Below are 22,319 nucleotides of genomic sequence, written 5' to 3'. Positions count from 1 at the left end.
TTCCCCCCTTGAGGCAGCTTCAGCGTGTAGAGATTTTTCCATAGGCACCCTGTGGATGGAGGTGTTTGTGTCAGTGTGTGAATGTTTAATTTTGTTATATTCACATTTTTACACTTTCTAGGAAGAAGAGCTGTTTCCATTTAACCTGGATGAATTTGTTACTGTGGATGAGGTGGTAGAGGAAATTGAGTCTCCTGTTAAAACACGGCGAAATCCACCAAGGGGTAAGAGAAAAGATGGTGCTAAAAACAATTCTTCTGAGCCTAGTTCCAAGAGAAGGAAAGGGAAGAGCTCTGTGGCACGCATCGCTGAAAGTGAACACTCTTTTGTCACTTTGGATGAAATCGGTGAGGATGAGGATGTGGCTGCACAGCTAATGGGAGTTGTGAATTTAGAAGCGCTGAGTGACCCACAGGGCCTCGTTGTTGTGGATGAAGTGATGGAGGAGGAAGAACTTATGTCAGAAGCAGTAAAGGATCCACAGTCGCTTGTTACTTTGGATGAGATATCTGAGCAGGAGGACTTTAGTTCTCATAAAGATGTCCCTGGGTCAGTTTTCGAGGAGCGGGTTTTGAAAGCTGAACCCTTGGTAACTGTAGATGAAATTGGTGAAGTTGAAGAGCTGCCCCTGAATGAACCTGCAGACTTGAATATTGAGGATGTGCTGAAACACAGGGAGGATGATAAAGTGGCCGCTGAGGATACTGGAGATTGTGCTTCCTCGCAGGTGCCCGATGATCCCAGCGCTTTAGTGACGGTTGATGAAATACAAGAGGACAATGAAGATAATCCTCTAGTGACTTTGGATGAAGTTAATGAAGATGAAGATGATTTTCTGGCAGATTTCAATCGTCTAAAAGAGGAGCTAAACTTTGTTACAGTAGACGAAGTTGGAGAGGAGGATGAGGAAGAAGAAAATACTTGCCCAGAGAAAAATCTGAATGAAGATGAAGATGATGAAGACATTGTTGCTGTTGCAGGACCAGAAGAGGAGGAAATTGCTGCCATTGCAGGACCAGAAGAGGAGGATATTGTTGCTGTTGCAGGACCAGAAGAAATGGAAATTCTAGGAGATACGAGTCCAGAAGAAGAAATGATTGCAATCTCAAAGTCAAAAGGTAAGGAATCTTTCATAGGTTCTAGAGGGGAAATAAAAAATAAGATGCTCATAATCAGTGCCACGCACAAGGAGATCCTTGTAGCAAATAGAGGGAACTGAAAAAAACAAATATTTGACAAAATTAATGAAAGAGATGCTGGGGAAAAAAATGGAGACTACCTAACGCTGTAGAGATTATATATAGCCTTTAATTACAGGGCCAAACTTCATTAAAACAGGTAAGTCAAATGAAATAGACCAGGGGTCCTCAAACTACTGCCCGCGGGCAGGATACGGCCCCCAGGGTCCTCAATCCGGCCCCCGGTATTTACAGACCCCCCCGCTGGGGGTTGGAGGGGGAAACCAAGCAGCCGCAGATGACTGCCTGCCACTGCATCTGCACGCTGGCCCCCGGTTTAAAAAGTTTGAGGACCCCTGAAATAGACTAACTGGTACAAAGACGTAACAGCTTCCAAACAGGGTCTAAAGGAAAGAATGTAGAACATCATCTGCATTGTGGAATTAGCAAAGGGTTAAAAAAAGTCCTGACACGGAGCCAAGTAGGGAGGGCTATATATAACTGATACACAAGAAGAGTTTTGGCCAAAGCGTGGGTAAGGAAAGGATCTATGTGATGTCTTCCACAAATATCGAGTTCTCTTTCTGCCTCTGCTGATGCAGCTGAGCACTGACACAGCACCTTTTGTTCTGGTGTTTTGGAAAAGCTTCTCTCCCATCTCATGCCTATTGCCTAGCAGGAGCAAGCTGACTAGTGCAGATGTGGAGGAGTTGCAGAAGCAGCAGATCTCTTACTTAAAACAGAGTATTTTAAACTTCAGTTTCTATAAACATTAGGAAAAGGATTAGTTGATTGTATGCACCCCCAAAATTACTTAAATGTTATATATTGTTTTAATCTTGTACTGTTACAGAACATAAGTTTCCCTGTGATTAACAAAAGCATTTAGTGAAAATGCAAAATACCTTCTGTTAGAAAGTCAGCTGTAAAAAGACCTCTTAAAATATTCAAGCCCTTGAGTTGATTTCTGATCTAACTGGTAGTGACACGTTGTAATAAATGTATTTGATACACAGTAAATAAGTGATTTTAGTTCCTCTTTGTATAATAGAAATTGCAGGCAAAAGAGTGGGTACGGCAAAATCTGCTAAAGCATCTTGGGGTGCAAGAGACTGATGCTGCCCATTGCGTTCCTTCGACAGCATCCTGGGTTCGTTGTTAGGGCAAACGATTTGTTGCATTAGCTTTGTTTAGGATATGTTGATACCTAGATAAATATTTGAATATAGAATTAGAAAGAAACCAGATGTTTTTGATGTGTGACTCTTCACCTGCCAGTCAGACTGCTTCAGTAGTCTAAACCCCAAAGACCTTATTTATCTTGTAATGGAGGAGACTGTCAAACTCCTTATCTCCAGAAAAAATCTTAAAATGTTGGGTTTGATCTTTCCTTAGAGCTGATTAATCTGATAATTTTATTCTGTTGGTTTTGGCTGGTTCTGTAATGATGCTGAATACTGCTGTCAGACCTGGAGCTAGATTAATCCAGCTGTTGGACCTTCAGCTGGATTAATTCATGAAGTTTGGTAGCTTGTATTATAAAGAAGTTTGAGATTTTTGGGATCATCATCACAAAGTTGGTTTGAAGCTGTTGATAAGAGGGTAGAGGACGGTAGCTGAGAGCGGCAGTGGTACGTCTGTGAAGAGTGCTGTGTGGTCAGGAGTGCTTTTGGGGTCGCTCACCACAGCACCGGGGCTGTATTTGGAAGCCTTACCTGCAGGACTGCTGATGTCAGGCATTCCTGAAAATTGCTCTATGGAAAGACCAAACCAAACAGTGGAGAAAACAGCAAGGCCCGTACAGATGGTGTGTGTTTGAAGCAGTAACGAGCTGTTATAGCTCTATAGAATATGTGTTTAAACTAGCAGATACTTTTCTTTAACATGCATTTATGGCCTCCAGTAGATCAGCTGGGATCAGGAGATAAAGAACCCGAGTCTAAGCGGAAGAAAATGGCTTCTTCAGATCTATCGAAGACGCAGAGTGCTCCAAAAGGTAAAACCAAAAAAACCCAAAACAAAACCAAACCCCACCCCAAATGCTCCATACTTTTCTTGCCGGAAGACAGCTTTTTTGCCCCTTTGAAAACGCCTCCTTTGCCTTGTTACCACATTTAACTTTAAAGTCATGGCCCATAATCTGGTGGGTTTTGTGATTTGGTTTTTTGTTTTGCTTTGTGGTTTTTTAATCTTGGGTCCTACAAACGCATGTGTGACAAGTTTCTGCTGTTGGCTCGATAGCAGCACCAAAATGAAAAGTTCTTTTTTCCTAAAATTTACAAATGTAGGCTAACGTATTTATAATTAGCACAGTGCAGTGTAATATCTGCTTACTGTTCTAATTCTGTTAGGAGTTTTATTACCAACTTGCAACGTATAGAAATGAAGGAACTGCTTACATAATTTTAAAAACTGTTTAGTTTTAGGCAGTTCTGTGAGGAGCAGGGAGTTGGACTTGATGATCCTTGTGGATCCCTTCCAGCTCGAGGTACTATAATTCTATGTGTGTGTGCATATATATATATTTTCGAAGATCCTAATCTAAAATACTTTTCTGTAAAACTACTGACAACACTTGAACTGTAAAAGAAGTTGCTAGGAAAATACAGATCCTTGCCTGATGGCTTGTGTGATAATCTCTGCGACAGAAAATGCTTGTGTAACGTGCTGCAGGACAGAGGTTAAACTCGGCAAGAGTGGTATATAATAATACTTTCAAGGCCAAAAGACGCTGAGGTAGTTGCAGTGAACTTCAGATCCAGAAGGTCATTTGCCCTGTTCGCAGAAAATTGTGTCCTTTGTTTATTGAAGTAGGGCAGGTAACCAACTTGGATTAAACCCCCAATTTTTGGAATACTGAAAAAACTTAACAAACTTCCTCCCAGTAATAGCAAATTGTACAGATTTGGCTAAAGGAATCCAATTTTTAAATATTTTTGAAAGCTGTGTTTTGTTAATGGGCTGTTTCAAAGCTGTGTTTTGTTCATGTGAATGTTGTGTGCTGTCTCTTCAGATTTGGATTACCTCCTTCCAAAGGCTGGCTTTTTCTGTCAGATCTGCTCGCTGTTCTACGCAGATGAAACGTCTGTGAAAAATCACTGCAAGACACTGCTTCATCAGCAAAACATGGAGGTAATGCTCGAGCTTCTCCAACACACAGGGGTGCAGAGAATTACCGTTCTAAAAATGGTTGCTTTAATGAGTGATACTAATTTCCTAGTGGTGCAGGGAGCTCGTCTTAATACTTCAAGGGGGTTTAGTTTAAAACTTGGACACAGACACTGTTAAATTACTCATCAGCTACATAAAGCCTTCCTTACCTGGGAAGGCATGGGGAGGATAGCTGTTACCTTCCCTTCATTTTTAAGAAATGATTTTTAAAAACTGCGCAGGTGTCCGAAAGCATGGTTTTGTCAGATTTCCTGGCTTGCTGAAACCGCAGATTGGCTGAAATATCTTGCAGATATAAAATGACCAAAAGGTCACTTTGTCAACCAGAAAACTGAAGTTTGGGATCAAAACTCCCCTCAGCCCTCAGCAGCACATCTTGCTGTGTCCCCATCCGGTGGGGAGAGGCAGCCCCTTCTGGGTGAGGTGCCGGTGTGAGGGGTAGAGAACTGGGAAGGTATTTATCGACATAGGCTGTTGTAAGGTAGGTGTCATGAATACGCGGCCTGTGGGGAATATTGAATAACTATTTTATATTTCATGAGCAGACACTGGTGTCTGTCACAGTGTGAAATCCTGATACCCAATAAATATTTTGCCGCACTCCACTCGGGAGCTTCACTGCTCGGTGGCTATGTGGGGGTCAGTTTGCGAGCAAAACTAAATGTTTTTCAGTACAAATCGCGTGTTACCAGCATAAAGAGCAGGGTGGCTTTTGGCCAGTGCCTTTGTGAACTTTGCACTGGTTTAGAGCATGATCTTGTTGCAGCTGAGGAATAACACAGCAGTATAATTTCATTGGCTGCCCTTATTTCTACAGAAATTCATGGCCAAGCAGAAGGATGAGGATAACGGTGGGGAAGAGCGGAGTTCAAGGTGATCGGAGGAAAGAAGAATTCTTTCAGTGAATTAAACTTAGGGTCCAGTCAATTTTGTGTATTTTGTTATGTTTTAATTTGTAATTTTGTTTCAGAAAGAATCATTTATGTTGTATAAATTGAGCTCAGTATAGACAGACTAAAAGAAAAACATACGGTGGCTTTGATTTATATATCAAATCATCTGACTTGGAAGAGACTTCTTTTACAAGTGTTGACATAAAATAAATGTTCTTACTGTATAGTTAACACCAGGGGATTGCGTTTGGTGTGATTTATTGTGTTTTGTTAACTCTGGATCACAACAGAGAGTAGGAGGGAATTTGTTCTTGAGTTCTCCGTCCAGTGCCACTTTACAGAGCTCTCAGCAGGCGAAATTTCACATGCTACATATGCTCCGTACTGCTCCAGAGCAGTGACCCTCATGGTGAAGATTTCAGTGATCCTGTGGATTGTTATGTTCCCTTTAGCTGGATTTTTTTCTAAGGCCTCTGTGATCTCATGGTAATTTTGGGAAGATAAAGCCGAGGCCGTGAAGGGGAGCAGAGCGGATTCCAGCACTGTTAGCATGCCTGTCATTCCTGCAGTCAGCCAGGGAGGTCACCATCTCTTGCTGTTTCTCCTTGGTGACCAAGCTTGCTTGTTTATTTTGGGTTGGTTTTGCCTGTTTGTTCCAGTCTGTCGGTCAAAGCCTGTGGAGCACTCAGCAGCATGGCTGAACATGGCAATTTTCTCTTCCAGTGTTGCTCACTGCTCCGTCTGGGGTTCTGACTGGTGTGCTCTTAGCAGTGGGTCACAACTGTATCATGATTGACTTTGAGCTTTTATTTTTTACCTAGCCACTTGAAATTTATTTAAAAGACTGGTTTTTGAAATCCACCATTGTCTCTGCTACTCCTTCAGACTTTGGGTAGTTGATTTTGGTTGAATTCTGTTCCTGGAGGAAGAGTGCAGAAGCATTCTTGCAGGTCCAAGGAAAAGGAGAGACTTTGCTGTTCTTCCTGGTGGGGTATTAAAGGTCATACCTGTGCCATAGCTGGGGCAAAAATCCTTGTGCCTGCAGACCTCTGATCAGGAAAGCACTGAAATAAACTGAACATGGGGTTTAGCAAAGGAAGCACCTGTGTGTTGCTGGTGGGGAACATGCTCCTTGGTGGGACACGATCCCACGGAGCCCATCAGGCTCGCAGGACCTTGCTTCTTCAAGAGCAAGTGTGTGCAGAAAGAGGTACTTTGTATTTCACATTTTGAAGTTGTTGCACGATACCGAGCTGGTAAGTGTCTTTAAACATCCATCTGCTGCCTGAGGTCCGTGCCATGTATGTGCGAAGAGGACAGAGCCTGCTCTGAAGGCTCCAAAAAGCCGACTTTGCTTTGGGCTGCTCATGTAGTTGACAGAGCAGTCACGCTGTCTGACAGGCAGGCAACAGAATTTTGTAAATTATTGCTGTGTTGGGCTTCTCTTTTTTTTTTGTTTTTGTTTTTTTTGGGGGGGGTTGGGTTTTTTTTGTTTTGTTTTGCTTGCGTCCCTTGATAAAGAACGTGAACTGGCTGCTGGTGTATGCTGGTGAGTCACTGCACTGGGCTGTCCTGGCATGTCCATCCCCTGCCAACAGATAAGTGTCTCAAAAATTCGGGTGAGGGATTTAGACCAGCAAATCCTTGGCAAGTCAGGGAGCATGCTTCAGGGTAAGAACGCGCCTGCGTTGAGAGTGCGTGTAGGCCCGCCTCCCCCTGCTCTCTTCGGGATCTGACCTCTAATCCAAAGCAGTGAGCAGCACAGATGAGACTGGCATAATGCTATTTAACTGCTTAATTACCCAGTTACCCTTGGGTTAGTAGTAATTCATATAGAAGAGAATTCAAAAATCCTGTTTGAAATAATGGGATGCAAACTGGAATTTAGTGTGAGGAGCACCTGCGGAGCTGTGCTGCCGAGCTGTTCCACAGCTGGGAGAGACTGGAGGCTCCTCGGGGAGCTGCCAGTGGCATCCTCCACTGCCCGGCACCGCTTGGGACCTTTGCAGCGGTTTTTCCCAGCCTCACCAGAGCACAGGATGTGGCCTTCTGTCCTCGTTAGTCCCATCTCCTGTACAATGCAGCTTTATGTGTGCTTCTGAGTTTTCAGTTGCTCTGTGGAGTTGGGAAGGCAATTTCTTGCCACGGTTTCTCTTTGTTGCTTTATCTGTGCAGAAGACGAGAAAACAATGTTGTTCTTCATTCCTGCTTCTGCCACGCGAGCTTCGGTCCCAATTTGCGTCTGCTGAGCGTATAGAAGGCTGAGGGGGGAGAGAAGCACCCTGGGGACCCACCGGTCTGTTGGGGTCCTTGGCTGTGCTCTGCTCCCACACGTGGCTCTGACAGCTGCCGAGTGGGCCTGGGCTTGGTGGTCGCCGGTTCTGGAAGCAGCCTAAGCTCATCCTCCCACTGCTCCCCCTTCCCTGCTTTGTCTCCCTTTCACCGAAGGCTTTAGGGTGATAACCACGCTTTCTTCCCAAGCCTGTAGCTCTTGCTTTAAAAGAAGCGGCTTTTCCTAGACTTGATGCTCGGAAATCACCTGAGATGCCAGCAGCTCTGCAGTTTTAGATGCTACTCCGAGGGCAAGGTGTTGGCAAATGAAGAAAAAATTTGTTTGTTAATTGACTTGAGCCCTGCACAGCCTCCCCAGGTACACCCCGTCAATGGGGCTGGGGGCAGCTCTGGGTGCCCAAGGTGGGTGAGGGCAGCAGCTTGGGGGGCTTCATCTTGGCTGAGGCCCTGATGCCCACTCGTTGCCTGCCTGCTCCCAGCCCAGAGCTGGAGGCTTCCTGTGACCAGGAAGATGGGATCCAGCACCAGCTGCCATCTGGCTGCGCGGCAGTGTGGCTCTGGAGGATGGCAAGGGCTGTGGATGGGGACTTGGTCAGTAAATCCTATTTCTGCTCTGCATCTGCTTCCTCTTCGCTCGCAGCTCCCCGGACCCTGTTTGTGCCTGGCCGAGAGACACCAGAATAAAGACACCAGACGTTTATCCATCCTAGATAAAGCCAGGTAAGTGCTGCAGCATCCCAGGAAAAGATGCAGGAGTGGTGAGGGCTACTTAACTGGGAATTTTGAGGAAAAAAACATCCTGTCCCTCTCAGGGTGATATGGAAAAAAAAGTAGGAAAAATGAGATAAACCTCCCCAAACAGAATTACAGCACAAGCTATTATGGGTTTTCTGAAGTTTGCTTCCCAAAACGTGTGGTGCTGCACTTCATCCTGGGCCAACCAGTGCTGCAAACTGAGGTTATTTTAGAGCTGCTGGTAATTAAACTGGCCACGTGCTGTGTGCCCTGTCCACTTGGCACATCCATAGGGACGCTGCCGCAGGCGTCTTGGCTGCGGGTGCCTTGAGTAAAATCTGCGAAGCTTTTGCAGCAGCGTTTTTTTTTCAGGATTTTTTTTCCCTCCCACTGGGCATCGCTGAGCTCAGCCCAGTGCTCACGGGGTGCCCAGCCAGGCGAGCTTATTTGAGGGTCTTGGAAAAGAAATAGTCCTTGTAGGGCTGGGATGGTGGGGTCTGTGGGTCTCTTGGGGCACCAGGATGGGGACTTAGATGCTCCTGGAGCCAAGATGGATGGACAAGGGACAAAGTGGCTTTTTCAAGGGATTTGTGCTAAATATCAGAGGGATGCAAAAGGAGGGAGGGATGGAGCGGCGGGAGGGGGATATGGGTACTGTACTGGGGGGGCCCTGCGGCTGGGCCACGCTGCCTCCTGTGAGTGCGCTCGGCTTTAATCACCACTGATAATTAAATTTCAGCTAAATATGATAACTCTGCTGCTTCCGGAAGGTTTCTGCTTTGGTGGTCAATCCCTGTGCTGGTGTCCCGCCAGGCATCGGTTGTTGGTGCAGTGGTTAGTGCCTCAGCAGTGCGAAACAGGTTTCAGGTTTAGATAATGTGAAAGAGGGTAAAGGGGAGTGATGCGGGTCAGCAGCCAGGGGGGTGCAGAGTGGGAAGAGGGGTCCTGGCCTGCCTGGGAGGGAGGGACCTCATTGAGCCCCTTGCTGGGAAACCCAGGGGTAAAAATAGCCTCCCTGAAATAGCCGGGTGCCGTAGCTGTCCCCACCTGTCACTGCACGGCTGATCACAGCTGTGCCAAAATGGGACACGTCCTTCTGGGGAAACTGAGGCAGGGGACGGCACGTGGGGAGGGTCCCCCCCCACCCATGGGTGCTGCTCAGCGCAGGGGTGGACTGCTTGCGGCGGCACCCCCGGGCTGGGGGTTTGCTCTCATGGGAGGGACCCAGCTTTGTGCCCGGCTGAGGGGTGCCGCAGGGTTCACACTGAATATCCCTCGGCTCCCCCGCAGAGCCCACTTTCCCACCCCAGAGCTAATGTTGACCCCCCGGCCCTGGCCTCAGGGTGAGGGGCTGGGGCTGCACCTGGAGGCTCCCCAACCCGCTGCTTGGTGGGGGGGACCAGCCCTAAGCGCCCCCCCGCCCTCCATCCTCCGGGGGCTCTGCCAGCCGCCCCAAGGAGCGTGTGTGTGGGGTCTCCCCCACGCTGCCCCGCCTGCGGGGCCGCATCCAGCCCCGGCCGCAGCCGTTCCCCTTTAAGAGGGGCGGGTCCCGGGGGAGGGGGGCGGTGGGTCCCGGGCGGGGGCCGGCGGGGCGGGAGGCGGCCGGGCCGGAGCGATGCTCCGCGTCTTCATCCTCCACGCGGAAAATGTCCGCACGCCGGACGCGGACATCAGCGATGCCTACTGCTCCGCCGGCTTCGGAGGTGCGGGGAGGGGGGGTCGCGTTGGGGGGGTGGTGGGGGTTGCATCGGGTTCTGTCCAGTCGGCGGGGACGGTGCTGGAAGGGGTGGGGTGGGGTCCTGCGTCTTCATCCATCCCGTGCCCGCCCCGCCCCGATCTGATGCGCCCCCCTCCCGCAATGTGTGGTGCACGCAGCCCCCCACCCCCGTGGGTCCCGTTGCCCCCCTGCTCTGTGCGGAGTGGATGCGTGGGGAGTCCCCCCTGGGATCCTTCCTTACTTGAGGGGGAGAGGGGGGGCAGAGCCGCGGGGGGGCATAGCTGAGCGGTGACGGCACCCGCCAGCCGGGGCTATTTCTGGCCTCTGCTCGGCGCTGGGAGTGCTGATGGGCAGGCGGGTGCTGCCACGCTTGCCCGTGACCCCCATGGGCGAGGGTCCCACGGGTGCGTGGGGCTGGTTACATGTTGGGAACCTGCCGGACACCCACTTCCCTGGCCCCCCACCCCTCTGCCTGCACCCCCGCAGTTCTGACCCCCCCAGCCCTCTCCCTGGGCCGGGTGGGGGGGGTCCCTTTGCCCGGGGATTCATTCACAGCGCACCCACATCGCAGCGGGCCCTATCCTGCGGCACCCCACGGCTGAGCTGTTGCTTTGCCGGGCTCGGGGGGCTCTGCCGTGGCTCCCCATGAGATGACGGGGCTGGGCAGGGTGCGGGAGGGGGCAGCAGTGCTGGGCCGCTGTCTGTCCCTGGTCCCCTGGGTGGTGGCAGTGGCCGCAGGGGAGCCAGCCTAGGCTGGCTCCCAAACCCTCCCCGTGAGGGGTGGCAGGAGACTGAGATACCCACTGGCCCCTCGTGGCTTGTTTATAATGCTCTGGATATCTTTAGGGTGAAAAAGCACCTTTTTGGGGCTGTGTGTCAGCAGCTGTGCCTGGCTCTGTGGCTGGGGGGGACTGTGACCTTCCTTCGTGGCACAGAGGTCCCTGCCCCACTGTCACAGTGTCCCTGTCTGTGGTCATGGCTGTGGGAAGCCTCTTGCCCACCGGGCTGAGCACCAGCTTTTCCCTCCCTGTGACAGAGGGACAATCCCTGCCTCTGCTCCTGGGGACAGGGAAGGGGGTGGCAGCAGGAATGTGTCCCCCGCAACCACTGGTGTCAGCTCAGCCCAAGGGTGTTGATGCTCTGCAGCCCTGTGGTGTGTCACCCCCACAGTCCCAGTGCTCCAGTGTTACCAGGGGCTTGTGTGTGTGTGGCATCTCCCACATCCTGCTGCCTCAGCATCCCCGGAGGTGTTCCATCCCCAGGGTCCACTGCTTGGGCATTCCTGCAGCTCACAGTGCTCCCTGGTCCAGGTACTTGGTCACCCTGAACTTGCAGCATCCCCAGAAGCTTGTGCTTTTGCACCCTTGGGCCTTGCAGTACCCCTGGGTCTGGATGATTCACCATCCCCAGGGCTTGCAGCGTCCTTGGGGCCCCATGCTCAGGCACCCCCAGGTCCCACAGCACCCCAAAGCTTGCAGCATTCCCAGTCCTGGTGATTTACCATCCCCAGGGCATCCCTGGATCCCGGTGATTTGTTTACCATCCCTGGGGTTCACAGCATCCCTGGATCCTGGTGCTTGGGCGTCCTCGGGGTTCACAGCATCCCTGGGTCCTGATGATTTAATTTACCATCTCAGGGGCTTGCAGCATCTCCAGATCCCAGTGCTCAGCCATCCTCGAATTCTGCAGCATCCCTGGGTGTCACTAATTTATTTACCATCCCCGGATCCCGGTTCTTGGACATCCTCAGAGCCTGCAGTACCCCTGGATCCTGGTGCTCGGGCATCCTCGGATCCTTGCAGCATCCTTGGGTGTCATTCATTTATTTACCACTCCGGGAGCTCGCAGCATCCCTGACTCCCGGTGATTTAATTCACCGTCCCCGGGTCTCTCAGCATACCCGGCTCCCGCGTCTTTGGTAGCCCCGTGGCTCGCAGCATCCCGCCTCTTGCAACCTCGGGAGCCACCGCGCTGAGGCGCTCCGTGTCGCCGTCCGGGCAGCTCCTCCGGCCGCCGGGGGGTGGGGATGGGGGGGGGGTGGGTGGGAGGCGGTGAATGGGGGGCCGGATCGTGCCCGGGGCCGAGCCCTCTTTGGCTTCACCGTGCCCTGCTCCATCGTCCAGCCATGCTGCGTTGCTTGCTCCAACGAGCCAGCCACCTCCCCAACTTGGACAAGGGGGACAAACAAAGCGACCCTGTGGCCAGCCTGACTTTCCGAGGTGAGGGGACCCCAAATCTTGGGAGTGGGCAGGATTATTGCCTTGCTAGATTCTTGTTTGGTTTTACAGCTTCCTCCAGCAAAGCCCGGCTTATGCGGGGCGCCCGGCCAGGATGTATGTCCTGGCTGGATGCCCCGCAGAAGCCGGGCTTTGCTAAACCCCATCCTTGTCCTAAATCCTTGCAAAATTCCACCCCCTCACCCATATTGCCCACTCCACTACCCAGTGCACCGTAACCCCCTCCATCCCCACCTTCTGATGCATCCCGTGCTGACACGCATGATGCATCCCAGGGTCCCTGGGGTGGACTGTGATTTTTAATGCTCTTCCTCCGTGATTTTGGGGGTGTGCAGGGTTGTGGGGGACAGTGAGAAATGCTGTTGCCTCGGTGGGGATTTTTCCTGGGGGACGACAACAGTCATTTAGTACTGCCACCCAGTGTCACGGCATCTAAAAGGGGGTGAGCCGCGGCAAAGAGCAGGACCTGGCTTTGCTGCAGGGTGTCGCGCCTTTGGGTGCTCTCAGTCGCTCTTGTACTTTGCTCTCGTTAAGGTCTTCTAATTAATAATATGAGATTGACAAAAAGAAAGCTTTATCTAGGGGGTTATGGCATTGCTGTGGGTGTTGGAGGATGAAGGTCGGGGAAGGGAGCGCTGCATTTGCACCTCGAAAGTCCTCACATGAGGATGTCACTATTTTTTTTTCTTTCTTGACAGCCATTTCCTGGTGGTGGAAAATGTCCATTTTTAGAAAAAAAAAAAATAAAGAAAGGAAAGGGATGAGTGGCTTCTGACCTAGCCTTTCCTGTGCTGTGTGGGGTGGGTGGGGGGAATGGTGCTGCTGCCAGCCCCTTCCCTGCCGGCTCCGGGACCCCTCGTGTGTTCCACCCCACCGTGGGTGCTGGGTGCTCGCCCAGAGTGGGCTCCATCCATCCCCCGCCAAGGTGCAAAGCAGCTCTTGGTGGCCAAATCACAGTCCTGGGAATGTGGGGGGAATTCCAGGGCTCTGCATCCCATGGGCATGAGGCATAAGCAGAAGACGTGCCTTACATCGAGGGTGTTATCTCTCAGGCTCGGTGACATTGTCCAGAGGTGCCGTGTTGGGGCGATGGCAGCTCTGCCTGCCCCCGGCCCCAGCCTGGCTCCCGCGGCCACTCCAGCTCCGGGCTGGGAGATGGAGAAGAGACTGGAAATCTTTTATCTGAAATGAGAGAAATCTTAAAATCTGAAACAGGAAAAGATTCATTTAGTGATGTGAAAACAACAACAACAACGAAAAAGGAGAATATTTTGAATGAGCGCCTCAGGCTCCCCGTCAGTCCTGTGTGTCATACCCACAGCCTGGGGTACCTATATATATCTATAGGGCGCTGCAGGGCGCCTGGCTGGTGTCCCCCGGGGTTTGAGTCACCGCTATTGTTCGGCTCTTCCTTTTCCTCTTCCCCCAGTCCCTCCCATGATGTGGCCCCTTGGGGCCGGCGTTTGGCTGGTTTTCAGTGTAATGTGAAGGTCGCGGTTTCAGGGTGCAGCTGTTGTGGGGGGCTGCTCTGGCAGGGCTGGAGACCCCCAGCACCACGGCTCCTCAGGATGTTGGGTTTGTGCTGCTTTTAACTGCTGCTGCCCGACTCTGCGCCCTGGAATGGCTGCGGTCCCACACCTGGGGACCAGGTGACAGTACCCCCATCTGCGTCTTTTGGGGATGTTAGTGGGCCAGCCCTCCCCAGCCTGTTCAGTGTGCAGGCATCCAGCTGGTGGTCGCAGGGGAACCTGCCTGGGACTGTACTGAGGTCTGGTGTGGGGGAGGAGGATGTTTGGGTCCCCTGTGACATTTTCCAGCCCAAAATCCCACACAGCAGCCTTTGGGAGCCTCCTCTCCGCCCTGCTCATGGGGAATCTGAGGCACGGTGCATTGAAATGACTCCCTCAGGGTTTTCCAGCAAGGTTTGTGGCAGGGCTGGAGCTCAAAGTGGGGCTCCAGAGCCTATGTGTGCAAGGAGCAGGGCCTAATCCTGCTCCTGGGAGCTGCGGGTATCACTGGAGGCTTCCAGCCTCACATGCATGTGGTGGATGGAGTTTAATTTTGGGGTCTTGCCCCACAGTTAGGCAGGGAAGCTGGTCTGACCTGTCTGTGTTCCTTCCTGCAGGTGTGAAGAAGAGGACTAAAGTCATCAAGAACAACGTGAACCCCGTATGGAACGAGGTGAGTGTGTCTCCATCCTTGTCCCCATCCCCACAGGGAACAGCCTGGGCATGGAGGGTGCTGTGGGACTTGGGTGCAAGCCCAGCCAGGTGACCCAGGCACAAGGGGCTTGGGGGACCTGGTGATGCCCCGGGATTGTCACCTCATGGAGGGGGTTGGGGTCGGTCCCCATCACCCCACCGTGGACAGCTTCATGTCCAAGATTCTGGGCAGCAGAGGAGCGGAATTGAGCCAGCTCCATGCAGCCCTTTGCTCCTGCCTCTTCCCCTTCCATCAAGATCTTATCGGGGCTAGGCACGCACATTAAAAGAAGCTGTTTAAAAATATTGCAGCTCAAAGGGAAAACAAGTGTGTTTTATTCATCAGTCTGGCCCAGGGGAGGATATTTTTTTCACGAACCTTCTTCCTTCTAACCCTGACCTGTTCTTACACGGCTCAAAATTTAAAAAAAAAAGGGTTTTTGGTGAGCAATTAACACTGTTTTGGTGCAGAAATGCTGTGTGCCAGCTCCCGTTTTTTGCTCCTTCACTTTTAATCCATGATGAGGGGAAGGTGTTTGCCTGGGGCATCATTTTTCTGTGGGTCTGCTGGGAAATTTTGCTCCAGGCATGTGCAGTGCTAAGACTTGTGCTGTCAGTATAGTGACAGTGAAATGGGTCTGGTGTTTTGGTTCTCCACTTTCAAAAGACCCCGGAGGTGCTGGAGCCGCTGGAAGCTGGCATTGAGCATCGTGGCCTCGGCTGGCCACTGACCCTGGCTCCTTTCTTATCCCTTCCAGGGCTTCGAGTGGGATTTGAAGGGAACTCCCCTGGACCCGGGTGCTGAGCTGACTGTCGTTGTGAAAGACCATGAGACTGTGGGGCGGAACAGGTGGGTTTCTGGGTCAGATGCTGGGTGTGAGCCCCCTGCCCTGCTCCCACCACCAGCACAGCCTGTGCATGCACAAGGCTTTGCACAACAGGGCTGGGGAGGGGGCTTGGGCTCTTCCCTGGCTCCGCATGTTGCACCCCAGTGCCGGCTGCCCTTTGCCACGGTGGCGGCTGGTGGGAGGCGAGAGCTGCATTTCTGGGCTGCTTCGCTCAAGGGCTGGGGAGAAAAAAACAGTATTTGAGGGCCAGGAGCACATAAGGGACCCTTGTGCCCACCACCGCCCCCGGGCTGTCGCACCAGCACAGCTGCCTGTCCCAGGAGCAGTGCTGGTGCTGTGAGGCCATGGTGATGGGCACTTGGCTGGGGACTTGTGAGACGGCAGCCAAGCTCCTTTCCCAAGCATGCTGTGCCGGCAGAGCTGGAAAGGGCGGCGTTTGCAAAACAAACAGCCCAGGGTGGCTTCCTTTCTCACAGCAGTTCCTGGTGCCCCTCACGCCAGGGACAGCAGAGGTTTCCCCATGGATCTGGGGTCTCCCTCCTTGCAGTGATGGCGTTAGGAAGAAGGGTGAGAGCAGGTGGTGATGCCGCCTCCAGCCCCGGGGTACTCAGCCGGCAACCCACGTCTGCATGTCGGGCTCCTTTGGTCAGGATCAGTGCTTGCACAGGATAAAAAATAAAGGAAGGAAGTTATTTTTGGGCAGCGGAGGGTGGGAAGCTGCTGTCCTGCTCTGGCTGGGATGGGGTGGATGGCCCTGGCGTGAAGTATACCATTTCCATGTCTGGAGCCGATGCTGGATTTGCTCTTGGGCTGGAGGCCAGCGGAGGTGGAAATTGGGTCTGGTCCAGTTCGGTGGCGTTGTGTGTCTTTATAAATAGCGAGGGGAGGATGGGAGAAGGGTTCCGGCTCCCAGCACAGGGAGATGGTGTCTACCAGTGTGGGGAGCAGCCACTCCGTTGTGACCCATGGGGACTGAGATGCTCTTGCGAGTGGTCCCCTCTCCATCACAAAGGTGACAGTGGAATTTCGCTTTTACTTCCTTTGGGAGAAAATACCAGCCTGACCACCCACATGGACGCTGCAATACCCAAATGGGGCAATTACCTGGTGACTGGCAATTAACGCTTGCTGTCTGAAGTCACAGAATCACAGCACGGTTTGGGTTGGAAGGGACCTTAAAGCCTACCCAGTCCCACCCCTGCCATGGGCAGGGACACCTCCCACCAGCCCAGGCTGCTCCAAGCCCCATCCAGCCTGGCCTGGGACGCTGCCAGGGATGGGGCATCCACAGCTGCTCTGGGCAGCCTGTGCCAGCGCCTCACCACCCTCACAGGGAAGAATTTCTTCCTAATAACTGATCTGAATCTCCCCTCTTTCAGTGCAAAGCCATTCCCCTTTGTCCTATTCCTACACGCCCTTGTGAAAAGCCCCTCCAGCTTTCTTGCAGCCCCTTTAGGTACTGGGAGGTGCTCTGAGGTCTCCCCGCAGCCTTCCCTTCTCCAGGCTGAACCCCCCCAACTCTCCCAGCCTGTCCCCACAGCAGAGCTGCTCCAGCCTCTGACCATCCCCGTGGTCCCCTCTGGCCCCGCTCCAACAGCTCCGCATCTCTCCTGTGCTGAGGACCCCCGAGCTGGAGGCAGCGCTGCAGGGGGGTCTCACCAGAGCGGGGCAGAGGGGCAGAGCCCCCTCCCTCGCCCGGCCGGCCACGCTGCAGGGGATGCAGCCCAGGGCACGGGTGGCTCTCTGGGCTGCGAGCGCACAGTGCCGGGTCATGCCCAGCTTCTCATCCACCAGCACCTCCGGGTTCTTTTGGGTAGGGCTGCTCTCCATCCCTTCATCCCCCCAGCTGTGCTGGGGTGGGGGATTGCACCAGCCCAGGTGCAGGACCTTGCACTTGGCCTTGTTGAACCTCATGAAGTTCACATGGGCCCATTTCTTGTGCTTCTCCAGGTCCCTCCTCTGGACAGCATCCCTTCCCTTGAGTGAATCACCTGCATCACTCAGCTTGGTGCCATCTCCAAGTGGCTGAGGGTGCACTCAATTCCACTGTCTATGTCCATGGAGAAGATACTAAATATTATTGGTCCCACTATGGACCCTTGAGGAACACCACTCATTCCTGGTTTCCACTTGGGCATTGACTGTAACTCTTCAGAAGCGGCCATCCAGTCAATTCCTTACCTAACAATCAATCCATCAAACCTGTGTCTCTCCAATTTAGAGTTATGAAGGTTCTTGAAGACCGTACCAAAGGCCTTCGAGAAGTCCAGGTAGATGTCATCCGTAGCTCTTCCCTTGCCCACTGATGTGGCCAGTAGAAGGTCACCAGATTAATCAGGCACAATTTGCCCATGGCGAGGGCACGTTGGTCATCTCTAATCACCTCCCCGCCTTCCATGCCTTTCGACATGTCTTCCTGGAGGATCTGCTCCACGATCTTGTCGTGCTGTTAGGACAGGAAAAAGTGGTCTGGGGGCTTTCCTGGCTCTGGGTGGCAGGAGCTGGGCAGCAGCACTGGTCCCACTCTGCAGCCAGCCCTGGTTTGTGGGGGAACTGGCACTGCTGGCTGGGGTGGGAGGTGGCATGGTGCAGGAAGGGTTGACCAGAAGTGGAGCACCAGGGAGATGCTGAAACTCAGTAGGGGAAAATCGGTTTTATGGTGGTTTAAAATCCTTCTGGATGATGGTGGCATAGGGATACCAGCCTTGGCTGCCAGCTTGGATCTCACCCACCCCTGGGGAAACCCCTGCCTCTAGCAGCTCTGCTTTCTCCGCTGGCAAAGGAAGATCCATCAGCGCTTTGGGCTGGGGCTCCTGGTGCCTCAGTGTGGACTTTTAATGCTTTTCCTTGCTAAAAAGTGGACAAAGCCCCTGGAGATGCTTGCCCCTGTTGTTTCATCTGGGCTGGCTCTGAGTCACCAAATGTCCCCTCGGGCAGCTGCCAGCAAGTGTCCCCCCCTGCCCCTCCCCTGTGGGTTGGTGGTGCGTGCTGGGTTGGCAGCATCTGCAACTCCTCAGCCCCTTCCCCCGCCCATGTCCCTGGTGCTCTTTGCCCCCAGGTTTTTGGGAGAAGCCCGAGTGCCCCTGCGAGATGTCCTCTCCTCCCCCAGCCTGGCAGCCTCCTACAACCTCCCCTTGCTGGACACCAAGAAGCAGAGCACTGGGGTGAGTCCATGCGCCCGAACCAGTATGAGCCATGTCCCTGCCAGCTACAGCTCCCAGTTGGAGACCAGTCTGAGCCATGTCCCTACCGGCTGTAGCTCCCAGTTGGAGACCAGTGTGAGCAATGCCCCTGCCAGTTGCAGCTCCCAGTTGGAGACCAGTGTGAGCAATGCCCCTGCCAGTTGCAGCTCCCAGTTGGAGACCAGTGTGAGCAATGTCCCTGCTGTGTAGCCATGGGACAGGGATGTTCCCGCTGGGTGTCCAGCAGGCTCTGCAGGGGAGCGCCAGGACCACCCCTTGCAGCCACTTAAATCTTGCATCTCCCTTTCCGCAGCTCCCCTCTCCCCGAGGGTTTCCCTGCCTCTGCCTCAGCATCTCCCTCCCACTCCCTTCCCAGAATCCAGCCCTGGCTCAACCCAGCCTGGGGCTGCCATCTACCGGGATAGGGGCTGGGTGGCCACAGTGCTGGGACCTTGCACCCCATGAGCCCTGGGGCACGTTTCCCTGCTGTCCCCCTCCTCCATCCCTTTTTCCCGGTATTTATCTAGCTGCTGCGGCTGTTTCGACTGCATCCTCCATGTCTGGGCAGAACATCATGGGTGGCATCTGGCATCGAGGCTCAGACCCCGGGAGAGCATTTCTGGACACTGTATAACAATTATTTCTTTTTTTCCAGGCTTTTCTCATCCTGCAGGTGTCCTACATCCCCCCACCAGGAGCTGTCCCCCTGTTTCCCCCACCAGCCCCTCCTGAGCCAGCACCGGCCACTGCTGAGCCCGACACGGTCACTGGTAACGAGAAATCTTCACGTGTGACACCAGGGCGGGGATGCATCCCGCCGTAGCATCACAGTTTTTGCAGCTATACCCCTCCCCCTGCGGTTCTGTGATGCCTGGCCCCACTTCGCTCAGTCCTTCATCTCCCTTCTCGCCCTGTGCAGAGACGACTGGAGAGGAGGAGACAGAGGATCAGGCAGCGACGGGGGATGAGACTGAGCCCTCCTCCTCCTCGGGGCCACCGGGGTCTGAGCTGCCCTCGCTGCCCCGCAAGCCCCCCGTGCACCATGTCCAGGGGCTGAAGCGAAGGAGGAGCTCACCCAAAAAGCCTCTATCCAACAAGCCGCAGGACTTCCAGGTGGGGATGAGATGCTCCCCTTGAACCCCCCCTCCTCGTGTGCCCCCAGTGTGTCCCTATGGGGGGTTCATCACCTGCGAGGTGCCCCCCTGAGGTGCACATCCCAGGGTAGGACCAAGCCCATAGACCCCTGCCCTGTCGTCTTTCCCATCCCAGATCAGGGTGAGGGTCATTGAGGGCCGGCAGCTCCCCGGGGTCAACATCAGGCCTGTGGTGAAGGTGACGGCCACTGGGCAGACCAAGAGGACGAGGATACGCAAAGGCAACAGCCCCTTCTTTGATGAGGTGAGGGTTGGTCCCTGCTCCAAGTGTGGCTGGGGGCACCAGGAAAGGCTTGGAAAGGTTATGGGTTGGGGTCCTGAGTGATGGAAATTCCAGTGCAGCCCAGAGGCTGGGGTGTGGTGATGGAGACTGTAAAGGGAGAGCAGCAACAGCAGCAGGAAGCCACAGCGAGCTCTTCGGCAGGGCAGCATCCCCTGCCTTTGTGCAGGGCTTGTCTTGGTCACCTTCCCAAGGTGACTTGTGTCCCAGAGCTGCTGGTAGCATCCTGGTGACATGTTCTGGGCAGGGCTGCACAGGGTTGGGCAGCACAGGGATGGGCATGCTTAGAGAGCTGCAGGCTACTTGCACTGGGGACAAGGCTGGGGACTTCAATCCCACCTTTTGGGATGTCCCCAAAGCCTGCTTCAACCTGCAGCTGTGCTTTATTTGGATACCCTCTAGGGGAACTGGTCTGGATGTGCTTTTGCAAACCAGCCCTGCAAAAGCAAACCGGAGGGCGATGCTCACCCAGGTGCACCAAAGTCACCCAGCACAGCCCCTTCGGAGGCTGTTGCTATTAACGGGGTAGGGTCTCACCTAACCGGAGGGGAAGAGGCTCCAGCCTGCGGAGTCAGGGACATGGGAGGTGTGGACAAGCCCTGGTGGGGAAGGCTGGGGCAGACCTTCACCTTGCACCCTCACCCCTCTTCCCTGCAGACCTTCTTCTTCAATGTCTTCGAGTCACCGTCTGAACTTTTTGACACACCCATCTTCATCACGGTGAGCTTCAGAAAACATTGGTCCTGCCCCTTGGGAGGGCTGGGGTGATGCCTGGGGCCATTGCCCTGTCTCCCCTCCCTGCAGCACCCTGGAAAACATCCCCCTATTTCTCATGCGGGCATGCAGCGGGGTCCTCCATCCTAGGAGGATTTGGGCTGGATTTACTGTTTTTCCTTATTTTCATCCTGCAGGTTGTGGACTCTCGGTCTTTCCGGACGGACTCGGTGATCGGGGAGTTTCGGGTAAGGCCACTTTCTCCCCTCTCTTCCCCTGTTTTCTGCCTCATTAATCCACAGGGTGAACACTGGCATTTCTTTTTCATTTATTACACAGATGGATGTCGAGACCATTTACTCCGAGCCAAGTGAGCACAGCGGGCAGTCGGGGTCTGGGCCAGGGTCACTGTGGGACGTTGCTTTGGGAAACACTTTTTTGGGGGCCAAAAATTCAGGAAATGCACACACGTCACAGCTCTCCCATGTATGAACCTATGTCCATCACCACCACCCATTTATCTTCCCTTTCCCGAGACATGTGTCCTTCAGGCTTTCGTGTCGTTGTGCCACCGACTCGCTGGCAGAAAGCCCCACCAGTTCACTTTTTTTGTCTTGAGTCTGGCTCATTATTTTATCATTTAACTATTATTTTATCTCAAAGAAGATAAAAGAATGCTTCTAAAAAATGTCCTACCCTAATCACTGCAGAGAACAACTTGGTAATTTTGGCTGTAAAGATGGAGAACTATAAGGCAAATCCCTTGATAATGTGGTTTAACTTTTGGTCAGCCCTGAAGCGGTCAGGCAGTTGGACTAGATGATCATTGTAGGTCCCTTCCAACTGACATTATTCCATCCCATTCTATTCCATTCTGTTTTCATTCTATATTCTATTCTATTCTGTATAAAAGGAATGTAGTATTTATTATCAAAAATAACACCCAATGGCATCCTTGGAGCCATCTCCCTGCCCATGTGAGGACCAGCACGTAGGTCTCCATCTCTTTTCTCTCCCAGAACATGCTTTCCTCAGAAAATGGCTGTTGCTTTCTGACCCAGAGGACTTCTCCGCGGGGGCCAAGGGCTACCTGAAAGTCAGCCTGTTTGTGCTGGGGCCTGGAGATGAAGCTCCTGTGAGTACCACCCTGGCTGCGGTGGGGGGACCTTCCACCCGTGGTACTTTCCACTGCCCTGGGCCACCAAACCTCATGCCTGTTCCCAGGGAAGCTGCAGCTTTGATCTTTCTCCATTCTGGGGCCTAGGTGCAGGGATTTTGGGGTTTTGCTGCTCATCTCAGGACTTTTAGGAAGATGGGTAGTGTTTTCCTCTTGTCCTGTTGTCCTGCAGCTGGAGAAGAAGGAGGTCTCTGAAGACAAGGAAGACATCGAGGGCAACCTCCTGCGCCCCACCGGGGTCACCCTGAGAGGAGCTCACTTCTGCCTGAAAATCTTCAAAGCTGAAGACTTGCCCCAGAGTAAGTGTTTCCTTTGCTGGGCAGGAGTGTGCCAGGTCCAGCCCCTGGCATTGCAGCGCGTTGCAACGTGCTGGAGAGGGATAGAGTCACAGTTAAGGAAACTTTATCCATAGCCTTGATCCAAAGGCCTTGCAGATACTGCTCAGCCATAATGTACTGGGAGATAAGTCTCTTACTGGTGCAAACTGGTTTTACCCTCCTGCTCGTCCCCACCTGGCTTGATGGAGATGCGTAGCCTGCT

At 53.1% G+C, this 22,319-nt stretch overlaps 2 protein-coding genes across 19 annotated transcripts in view; both read left to right on the top strand.

Moving 5' to 3' along the window:
* Nucleotides 1-5,480, top strand: part of ZNF638 (zinc finger protein 638) — a 42,762-nt gene extending 37,282 nt beyond the window's left edge. The window contains 4 exon segments of the mRNA XM_037388485.1: nucleotides 122-1,118; nucleotides 3,082-3,174; nucleotides 4,192-4,310; nucleotides 5,167-5,480. Of these exon segments, the coding sequence (XP_037244382.1) occupies nucleotides 122-1,118; nucleotides 3,082-3,174; nucleotides 4,192-4,310; nucleotides 5,167-5,226 (1,269 nt within the window). The 3' untranslated portion in view covers nucleotides 5,227-5,480.
* Nucleotides 5,481-9,873: 4,393 nt separating this feature from the next.
* The window catches only part of DYSF (dysferlin), a 105,370-nt gene continuing 92,924 nt past the window's right edge, over nucleotides 9,874-22,319 (top strand). For 9 of the 18 annotated variants that reach the window (XM_037388454.1, XM_037388438.1, XM_037388409.1 and 6 more), the window contains exons 1-12: nucleotides 12,069-12,205; nucleotides 14,349-14,404; nucleotides 15,183-15,274; nucleotides 18,331-18,436; nucleotides 19,110-19,224; nucleotides 19,374-19,567; nucleotides 19,724-19,852; nucleotides 20,546-20,608; nucleotides 20,800-20,850; nucleotides 20,942-20,972; nucleotides 21,622-21,737; nucleotides 21,952-22,078. In XM_037388454.1, the coding sequence (XP_037244351.1) occupies nucleotides 12,112-12,205; nucleotides 14,349-14,404; nucleotides 15,183-15,274; nucleotides 18,331-18,436; nucleotides 19,110-19,224; nucleotides 19,374-19,567; nucleotides 19,724-19,852; nucleotides 20,546-20,608; nucleotides 20,800-20,850; nucleotides 20,942-20,972; nucleotides 21,622-21,737; nucleotides 21,952-22,078 (1,174 nt within the window). In that variant the 5' untranslated portion in view covers nucleotides 12,069-12,111. Of the gene's footprint in view, nucleotides 9,973-12,066; nucleotides 12,206-14,348; nucleotides 14,405-15,182; nucleotides 15,275-18,330; nucleotides 18,437-19,109; nucleotides 19,225-19,373; nucleotides 19,568-19,723; nucleotides 19,853-20,545; nucleotides 20,609-20,799; nucleotides 20,851-20,941; nucleotides 20,973-21,621; nucleotides 21,738-21,951; nucleotides 22,079-22,319 lie in introns of those variants that run through there. The other 9 variants (XM_037388472.1, XM_037388448.1, XM_037388417.1 and 6 more) reach the window with 2 other exon arrangements.

The sequence above is a fragment of the Falco rusticolus genome, chromosome 1 (genome assembly GCF_015220075.1).
Source record: "Falco rusticolus isolate bFalRus1 chromosome 1, bFalRus1.pri, whole genome shotgun sequence".
Classification (NCBI taxonomy): domain Eukaryota; kingdom Metazoa; phylum Chordata; class Aves; order Falconiformes; family Falconidae; genus Falco; species Falco rusticolus.
The sequence above is the reverse complement of the archived record's forward strand: the minus strand, read 5'-3'. Positions and strand labels throughout refer to the sequence as shown.